At 44.0% G+C, this 10,094-nt stretch overlaps 1 protein-coding gene across 1 annotated transcript; it reads right to left on the bottom strand.

Annotated features, from left to right (window-relative positions):
- Nucleotides 1-615: 615 nt before the first annotated feature.
- ndfip2 (Nedd4 family interacting protein 2) lies at nt 616-9,566 on the bottom strand. The gene is made up of 8 exons (XM_029133446.3): nt 9,340-9,566; nt 6,145-6,373; nt 5,792-5,922; nt 5,378-5,465; nt 5,162-5,286; nt 3,776-3,842; nt 3,587-3,692; nt 616-3,506 (listed from the first exon to the last, which is right to left on the bottom strand). The coding sequence occupies exons 1-7, from the start codon at nt 9,364-9,366 to the stop codon at nt 3,589-3,591; spliced, it is 771 nt and encodes a 256-aa protein (XP_028989279.1). The 5' UTR covers nt 9,367-9,566; the 3' UTR covers nt 616-3,506; nt 3,587-3,588.
- Nucleotides 9,567-10,094: the final 528 nt, after the last annotated feature.

The raw sequence follows: 10,094 nt of genomic DNA, 5'->3' as shown, positions 1-10,094 counted from the left end.
CATGAAATATGTGTCAAGGTTGTTTGCGATGACAGAAGCTCAGAGAAATTTCGCCTGAATGCGTGTACATCCTGTTCTACATCTCTACATCAGACTTTTCCTGTTAGTTGTATATCTCAGCTTGGTTCTGATCTACACGCTCGTGTGTTTGCCCTTCTTCGTGCTTCATGAAGATCTGTGTCAGATTTAAACATGGGGGAAAAGATCATTTTTGTTTGTTCTTGAGCTTTGAATTAGATTAGATACGCATTCATGTGGGCATAGGTCAAGTGCTGTGGCCTGAAGCACAGTGAATTGTGTTATTTTGTAGAAATGGCATGAAAAAGCCACAAGGCTGGTTCCAACCAGCCAGGAAACATGTACGAGATGTGCAAAGTTGTGTCACAACAAAAATGGTGGAGACAAATTCAGCTTGATTATTTTATCTTTAACATTTAGCATCAACACTTTGTAACTGGTGCGATACGGTTTCATCTACCTTTATTTGGCTGGAAATCATGATCTGATGCTGATTGATGGATCGCCTGTCTATCTGTCACAACAGTTATTGTTTTGTACTACTTTTTCTTAGTTTCATCCTCAAGGCATGGGTCATCTGCAAATAACAAACCAAACTAACTGGCAGGCTGTTGAACTTTATTGGCATTTTTTGCAAGACATTATCTGTCAATTGAATTCCAGTTAGAATAAATGCATAAAAACAGTTTAAAGATGTTACAAGGAGTAACACAATAACCCCAAAATATTTTGGCTGCCCCTTGTTTTTTTATTCATTTATATTTATTTACAAAGACATTTATTTAACTGCTTTAATCCCAACTGTATCCCACTCATTCAGGTGGACAAATCATGCAGCTGATTCACTGAAACATCTTGATATTGCTGAAAGAGGCCTTTGTGGGACATGACCAGAGTAAAAATTTGCTTAAAAAAAGTTTGGCAATAGTCAAGCTGTCACAGTTTAGGCTAAAAGCGAAGGAATTTAGACACAACAATATCAACCGTTTTTCAAAAAAAAGTGCAAAAGGCAAATTTATCCATGTGGGATGATTAGGAATTCCAGTTGACATGGATGGGTAAGATCATTTTGTTCTCTTCCACCTCCACAAATTGAGCAGATTCACAAATCATACTGTACAAAGGTTCCTCAAAGTGCAAATATCATATATTGGCATGAACTAGTATATGTACACATTTCATTTTCTAGATGACAGAAATAATCAAAAAGCGTGATGTGTGTTTTTTTCCTCTTTCTCTTTGTCCAGTAAGGCTCCGTCTTCGTGACGCATAGACTAGTCGTGCTGCAGTACGCTGGAGAGGATCAACTGGTACGCTCACAAGACACAGCCACGTCTGCTGATAATGTTCAGTTCAAGGTGCTTCCCTCAGGGAGGTAATGTCACATCACCCAAAAGCTTCTCACTCCGTTAAACGGGGAAAAAAATAATCTAATCTCAAAAGCCAGAGAGAGATCTGTGTTGCTGTTGTCATGCAGAACATGCAGACTCAGGAACTTCCTTACTGGTTTTATTGCACTGCCTTTTTTCTTTTTAAACTGATGACTCAACTGATTTTGTCGGCAGACACCCACACAGAACCTACTTTACTTTTGCTTCAGAGCTTCATTAATGCCTCTTCAATCTGATGTCATGATTGGATCTCGATCTCAGCTCACTAAAACTATTTAGCTACATCTATTCCAATACCACAAAACGTCACATCCACTATTATATTATTGTAGGTCATTACAAGTAACTAAATTGCATAAGACTGTTTTACTCCAAGGAGTTTTTTTTTTTTTTTAACTCGAGCCTGGCACGTTAACAGTTACTGCAATGTGCTGCATTTAAAATACTTACTCCACTTCCACAGCACTGAAGCAGGAGGTGCATATGAGGCTGCCTTCCCATGCCTGTGGGCCATTTTCCACTGATCTGACTTAATCTGACAATGTGGCCTGAAAACACACAAGCTTTTTCTCTGATTAGCGTTGCTCCTCAGTAGAAACTATTTTGCCTGACATATTTGGCAATCAGCTTGGAGAGGGGGAAAAAGCAGTTGTGAACAGGATTCTCTGATGAACTGACCTCTAAGGTGCGATATGATTTACACCCCCCCATAAGTGATATGTTTGAGAACATACGTTTAGGTCATGACGCAGGCTTTTCAGAGGCATTGGTGTCATTTTTCTTTGATTCAAACGTGGAGAATGCTGACCAGTGCAGTCATGAAAGTAGCCCTCCTTTTTTTGTAAAAATGTCACGACGGCTAAGAATTGCTACTGCATAGGTCGGGTCAGCCTGACAGTTATTAATGGGCGAAGCAAGGAGGAGGAAAGCTGCTTATGCACATCCGTGTGCACTTTTCAGATCAGATTTTATTTTATTTTGTACCTTTGGCTGACATTTATTGGCAGCTAATTTCATAAAAGCATTTGCTTTAGCTTGCTTTCGGCTGTTGCTGATTTAACTTTAACTCCAGCCTAAACATTGAGTTATGATAACATTGAGTTATTTTCAACAAATGTCAAGCCGTTTTTTACAGTGTGTTATATTCTCGGCCGTGTGCGTTTACCATAAAGCAAACGAACAGTCGACAGGAATGACGCGTGGGTGAACTTATTGCATGTTTGGTTTACAAACACTAAACACAACCGGGTGTGCAATATGTAAACCGATCACTGCATATTTCTGGCTGTTCTTGACCATTTGGGTGACATTGAGCTGAAAGCCTTTCATCTTGTCTTTTAATCCCCCCCTCATGGACAGGATGAGGCGAAAGTAGGACACACATGAAAACCACACACCTCAATTAGGGTGTAAGAATAGTGCATGGTCTTGAAATAAAGATTTTATAACCCTCTTGAATGGTCAAATTCCTGGGTGCTTTGCCGTTGTACTGATGTAAGCAAGATCTTTCACTAAAACGAGACAAAGAGGTGGGAAAATATGAATAGCAAGGGCTCAGAATAGACTTCCACTTCCTACACCTTTTCTATTTTTAAAAAGGTTGCACTTTTAAGACAGTTTTCTAAGATCAATAACGTTGTTGTATGCTTACACAAAGGAGCAACATTATTTAACACGAAATTCCTTAAAACTAATTTAACCATTGATTATTGGGAATTGTGTTTCCAACATTGAGAGTTTAAAGGTTTTTTTCTGCTGCGCTTTTATTTTGTTTCTAATTGAATTCTCAAATATTTCTTCATTGGACATTAGTGCTCCCACCCGTTGCTCATGTGAAGAGCTTTGAATAAATGGAAAAGAAAACTAAGCCAGAGGGAAGACATGACCATCAAAGAGAACTGTTTGCAGCTTGCTTCAGAAGCAGCAAGCTCAGAGTCAGTTGTGTTATGCTTTTAATGAGCTCTGTAACACTTCTCCCTACTTCTTTCCTTCGCTCCTTCCCTGTCTCCTCTCTTCGCTGCAAGGCTCCTTGGTCAGGTCATTCAAGGAGGAGGGGAGAAACTTCACATTGGAAAGGAATAGTGATGGTGTGGGAATCTGTGGAAAGTGACATGGACTCATTACAGCAGGCAGCAGGATGGTGGCGGTCGTACCTTCACAACAGAGTCTGCGTTTACCGTTAGTAGAGGAAGAAGAGGCGTGTTCTGTGAGAGGTGGCCATGTTTTCTGACATATTCCGCACTTTAAGATAATTAACGAAACCCCTGAAGAACAACAGGAGGCCTGTGTCGAGAAGAGACCATTATTTATTAAACATACAGACCAAGTCCAAAGTTTTATTACACAAAAACAAGACCTATACTTACCAAGCAACAGGAAGATCCACCAGAGCCAGTATTGACCATTAAAGTAGCCAGTGAAGTAGTCCGAAAACTAAAAAGGAAAAAAACATGTGCCACATTATACACAGGTGTTTCTGACCCAACTTTTAATTTACTAACTTGTTGGCAGGAGTACAAAACATAATACATGTTGTAAAAACCTGGCTAAACTTCCTCCATACCTAATACAGATTTAATTGCCTCTAACTGCAACCTTTAGCTTCATTATTCTATTTTAAAGAGCAACAATCTTTGCCATCTTTGAGGAGATACAAGTTACTCTGAATAGCTGTACATGTAGATAGATGCAGAGACTCTGGAGAGTCGGAGCCTAAATAAAAATCTGCAAATGCAAATGTGAACTTCTCCCTCTACAGTCACTGTTTGGCTTGTCCGCTTTGGGCACTGTGGAAACACAGTACCTTTAAATGTACTTCAGACAGTGAGCGGTTGCTGCAACTGCCTCATTTATTTCCAGTGTAAACATGACAAGAGCAAGAAAAGCGGGGGAGGCAGCCGCGGCTTCGGCCGACGAGCGCAGCCCTTTGCTGCCGCGTTCCGCGACAGGCAAACTTTTACTTTCAGCGTGTGGCCACAGTGACCATGGCAACCCCAGAGGGGGAGTAAGCGGAAATAAAACGAGAGTCGATTTCACGAGTCTCCATCCCAAAGTGAAGGTAAAAATAATTACTTCATGCTGCTGCTGCCCGGTCTATTCTAAGCTGCAACCAGTCAACCTGCCTGACAACTCCTGCATCATTCTTGCAACAAAGATTCTGGTACAATTACTTTTACATCAGTTTCTAAAAATATAAAATTACCGTAATTTCCAGACTATAAGCCGCTACTTTTTTCCTGAGCTTTGAATCCTGCAGCTCAAACAATGGTGGGGCCAACACGGCCGAGATGTTTACACCGTGCAGACACGACAGAAGCTGTTGAGGCTTGCGTGTTGTACGGGCCCTTAGTTGAGACTCTTCAGTGTGCTCTTGCTACTAGTGTTACGTCACGGCTCTTTTAAAAAAGAAAGCACCCGTATGTGATTGTAAAGATGTTTCACTTCTTCTGACACACATGCCACAGAGAAGTTGCTGCACTCAACAAAAGCCAAAACAATCAGCACCTTAAAAGAAGCCGAGACGAAAAGGCCGGTCCCTTAGAGCAAACGACTCAGCAGCTATTTCATATTTACACACACACACACGCACGCACGCACGCACGCACTTAATTAAAAGTTACAAAACAACCTGTGTGTGAACTTTGTGTATGGTAAATACTTTTTGTGGCTTACAAACCAGAGCGGCCAATATATGAAAATCTCCAACCATATTTAGTGGGTACGCTCTATAGTGCTTGAATTACGATACATACCCTGACAATGAGAATCCACTTGATGAGGGACAGGCCAAAGCCGCAGATAGCCCCATAGCGTCCTGCAATAGTGTTGGTCAAACAGAAGGACAGGCAGAAGCCAATCCAGTTGAACAGGAAGGCCACTAGAGCGAGAAAAAAAGGACAACTGGTCATGGCTTAAGCTCAGTTATTTAAAGTTTTGATCTGTGGAATCACATATTGCTTCCAACTTACTGAAGAAGGCCAGCATGAAAATGCCGTCATTCCCGACTCTCAGCTGATCAGCGTCACTGAAATCATCTCTTGGGGGGAATTCGTCATCCTAAAATGTGGGCACGCACGTAAGCAAACCTCAAACATAACGTAAGCAGACACACCCTGGTGCACATAGTCAGCAGATGAGTGGCAAAATATGTTTGAGCTCGTCCTGAGAGATGGCGTCTTAAGCAAAGCTCAGTCAAGTCTAAAACTGAGTGGCAGCATGTGCACAGAAGCGGCTGCCAGAGAACTCAAAGTTCATTAAATCGGTCAATAATTACATGGAGCTTAGTACATGGCAGACATGGGGTCTGGTCAATATAAAATCTGGCCCTGACAAAAAAACAAGTGTAAAGGGTGTAGAGTATTTGTAGGAACATGTCTCCTCACCCGTGACATGACCTCCACGGTGCAGGCAGCCATAGCAGCCGCCTTGGCCTTCTCTGCTTCATCATACGTTGGCAGCGAGGTGGCGACACTGTAGGGAGGAGGCACCGGGAAGTCACTGCGAAAGCTGGTCTCTGTGGCAACGGAGAAAGAGGAAGGCTCGGTTACCAAGCAGGGAACGGAGGCCTGTCTAAGTAGCTGCCAGGCATGTGGAAATACAAACCGACTCATCTGTAGCTGCCACAAAATTGCACAGACATGATCCTGTTGCTATTTAAGGAAGCAGCCGCGGAGTTTCACTGCAGGAGACGGCAATTTTGAGGAATTTGTATAAATAATTTGTCACGACTGAATACCGGGTGCAGCAGCAGCAGCTCCTCCCAGGTCAATGGAAGCGTAGGGAGGGGGGGGCGCCTCCGCGTCCCTCGGAGCGCTGGATCCTGAGTCCCCCGGCGCTGGGGCGAGAGCCGGGCCGGGCTGGTCCTGGTGCTGGTGCTGGCTGGAGGCGCCGGCCTGGGCCGTGGCAGACGTGCTGGGCTGCTGCTCGCTGGCGGAGGCCTCCGAAGCGTCGTCCTCATTGTGCAACTGGAGGAGAGGAAGCGGACGCTCGGTCAGGGAAACAGCGTCAAAGCTGGGGGGGGGGGGGGGGGGGGGGGGGGGGGGGGGGGGGGGGGGGGGTGGGGGGGGGGGGGGGGTGGTGGGGGGGGGTGTGGGTGGGGGTGGGTGGGGGGGGGGGGGGGCAGCTCACGCCGCTTTCTAGAGCTTCTCTGGATTTCTAGAACTAGCAACTCCGTCACTGAGGCAGCAACTACAATGAAGCTTGTAGTCAAGCTGAGGACAGTATTTTGCAGTTGGACGTGACTGACGTTTGCTGAAAGCAGCAGCAGCATCAGGCGGTTATGTAACGAGGAGAGTTTAGTATAATCTGGTGGGTTGCTGGCGCTCTGCTTTGTTACTCTTCTGTTGGCATTTTAAAGCTAAGTGACGTGGGACAGGAACAAATTCCCTAAGACGGGCATTATGTAATGGCCTACATCTTGGAAGCACAGCAGTCCACTATTTTAAAAGAGATGAGCAGATGTAATGACATTTGCAGTTTACTCAGCGAGTTTAGACTCCTTTTCTGCCTTTTGTGCATTTATCCGTGCATTCAGCGGTAACTCGAGGCGAAACATTCGGTCTCGCTTCCCTAAAAGTGATCCTCAGTCATTTTCGGTTGTTGACAGACATAGTTTTTGCATGATTTTAAAGTTGTTGCTGCTGTTGTGCTTGACACGAGCAATAAGATAACGTATCTATGATTATATAGGTCCTTCGTCTGACTGCTAAGCCCAAGAAATGCATCTACTGAATTCCCTGATAACAGCCTCGCTGACTACTGCCCACTCACCTACAGTCATATCAGATGCATGAATGCAACATTTCCTACGGCCTCTGCTTTAAAAAGAAGAAAAAAAAAGCGTTGAACTGGCAAAACAGCCTTTTATATGAAACAGCCACATGATTGCAACGAGAGATTGCTAGTAGCTGTAGTGCATTAGCAGTCGCCCTCAGCAGAATGTTTGACAGTGTACAAATGGAAACGGGGGAGACGACGTCGGTATGTCAACAGAGGACGGCCTCTGGAAAAGTGATACACATGTAATCACTTAATGAAAGGTGCCCGGTGCAGCTGACGCGGCCGTTTGCAGAGCTCGGTGCCCGGACCGGAGCGCCTTCTGAAATTACAGTCACGCGCAATCATGGTGCTTTCAGAATAGTTGGTGGGAAAACTAGGTGGTCAAAGGAGAGGAGCGACTGCTTACACCCTCACACTTCTTCCCTCAAGGTGTCCTTGGGAACGTTCACACGAACCCTAAACAGCTCCGGGAAGCAGCAACAACTGATTGCACAATCTTGTGTTCTATGGCTACAGGACGGCTGAAAAGTGATCTTGACAAAACAAAGGGTTGTTCGTTTTTCCATCCCAAAATAACAAGTCAGCCAAGGACACAGGACTGGAGTATTATGACGGGGCTCACTGGCATCTACAAAGATATTACACAGCATTAACAGATTTAACAGAACTTGTGTTATACAGCTGATTTAAAAAAAAAAATTGAACCAACCAAAATAGTAATGTGCCTGTTGTCGTCCCATCATTCAAAGGCAATTTCAGTTTCACTCAGTTCAGTTTACTGTGGATTTGGCTACAGCCATGTTAAAACCTATACTTTACTATTTCTGACTTCTAATTGTCGGCATCGTAATTATGTGTTTAAGAGGGAAATTCACCCTTTCGAACATTTTCCATGAAGTAAAGGCAAATTCTTTTTGCGGTGCAACGCCACTAAGAGCCAGGGAAACACCCAGCTGACGTACGTGACAGCTCAAGAGACAAAGATGACTAATAAGAGGAGTTTGGTTCAACGCTGAACATAATCTCAAGGACAGACAGTCATAATTAAAAGGAAACCTGTTTATCATCAGGCAGATAAACTCCTCAGAAATTCACAGGTGCTCCAACCACCGCAGGGTCAGCGCATAAGTCAGCGGGCGAAGGGCTGCTTGATGGCTGAAATCAAGGACAAAGAGTAGCGCGCCCACGCGCCGGGGATTACGTAAGACCCCAACAACACCGCCACAGGCCTCCTCCTGTGTCCACCTATCATGAACTGTACAGCGTCTGCACGACCCGGAGCCGAGGACGTGTATTGTGCGAGGCGCACGGAACGAAACCTGGACTCTTGTTGAAATGCCAGCCCTGTTTGAAAAGTTGGAGCAGAGCTTTTGTGTGGCTCAGTGGGAACCCCGTGGGATTATCGCCCTCATGAGCAGAACCACGGGCGTCTGCGCACAAAGCCGACTTTACACCGGGCTTCTTCCGAAGTTCCTCCGTCACAGCTGTGATTGTATGTGTCGGGAAAATGTAATTAAAACAGTAATGGCCTCCGCTCTGACAAAGGCCAGCGTTCTGGACACATACAAATGTTTTTTCTCACCATTCACTGCCACTGTATTAAAAACGTCATCCTGGAAACGTTCGCATAATCATACAGATTTTGACTCAACGGCTTTTTCTCCACATCAGCAGATTCCACACTGTCTAAATGCTAGGCAGCTGATTTAAACTATCCTGCTAAAGCTAACTCAAGTAAAGGCTATGGGCGTGTTAGCTTCTCAATAGCTGTTTAAGTTAAATCGCCATTTCCAGATGCCCTAAAAAACACACATGACATAAGATGTATTGTGTGCGTTTTGCCGTTTGGGCTCGTTTACTTTCAAGGCCTAATGTACGAGGCTAGTCTGGGTTAGCATTAGCTTAGCCGATGCGGAAGTACAATAAGGCTCGCCGTCAAAACAAAGCTAAGTCGAGTAACAAACAGTAAAAATACAACGCATTCGACTTCAGCACACGAACAAAACTTCCGCGTTTAAGTGTATGGGACAGAACTCTTTTGGTAGCCGCCATATTTTAACGCCTTGGACTTTTTTCTTCGTATCAAGGCCCCGTTTCCTGTGAGCAGCGGGCCGAGCCACCAGCCGCTGTTCGGGTCTCCGTCCACACTCACCACTTGGTATCGGCTGGCTGGGTCCATCCCGACGAGAATCAGCTGGCGACCGAGCCAGCCAACAGAGCAGAGGGAGGAATCGAGTGCGTGTTACCCCCGAGGCGCGCGTGACGGTCAGAGACGCTTCTCGCAGGCAGCGCACGAGCCGATGACGGAAATGGCTGCAATCAACAAAGCGCTCGTTAAGAAAAGTGCCGTTGTTGGCGAAGCGTCGCCTCATATAGTCAAGTTAGCGTAGCTACTAAAGCAACTTGCGTTCGGGTGTTTTCAAAATAAAACCATTTGTTTCTAAGCCCTACCATTTATTTAGATTTTGTTTTATAATGACAAGAATAATTACAGTATTTCATCACAATCATAACTTAAACGCAACATTTATTTTGTTTATATATTTATATAGTGAGTTTGACATAAAAAAACGTCTCACTTATTTAACTGAAAGTAGTAATCCAACAATTAAGATGTTTTATAATGTTAAGTAAAAAATCTTAATTGTTATTACACTAATGCTGTAGGACAGCTTAAGAATTTCCCAAGTTTATGTTATTGAACTGATCCCACAACTACCAATTACAATTTTAAATTTAAAGCAGTGACCCTGAAAATCTAGAGATGTATGAAGTAGCAGAATGCAAGAAATACCACAGGACACGTTTTAAAAGATATGTGGGGTTATTAGTTTATAATTATTGTTTTTTTATTTATTGATGAGATTTGAAAATACAAATAATAAAATTGTAAAGTGTCTCTTTTCT

Source organism: Betta splendens, chromosome 2 (genome assembly GCF_900634795.4).
Source record: "Betta splendens chromosome 2, fBetSpl5.4, whole genome shotgun sequence".
Lineage (NCBI taxonomy): Eukaryota > Metazoa > Chordata > Actinopteri > Anabantiformes > Osphronemidae > Betta > Betta splendens.
The sequence above is the reverse complement of the archived record's forward strand: the minus strand, read 5'-3'. Positions and strand labels throughout refer to the sequence as shown.

Excerpts from the sequence above, each read along its gene's own strand:
- ndfip2 (XM_029133446.3), bottom strand. The coding sequence starts at position 9,366 with ATGGACCCAGCCAGCCGATACCAAGTG. Across the intron at positions 3,843-5,161 it reads AGTGGATTCTCATTGTCAGG|TTTTCGGACTACTTCACTGG; the intron begins GTATGTATCGTA and ends TTTCCTTTTTAG. Across the intron at positions 3,693-3,775 it reads GTGGATCTTCCTGTTGCTTG|GCCTCCTGTTGTTCTTCAGG; the intron begins GTAAGTATAGGT and ends TTCTCGACACAG.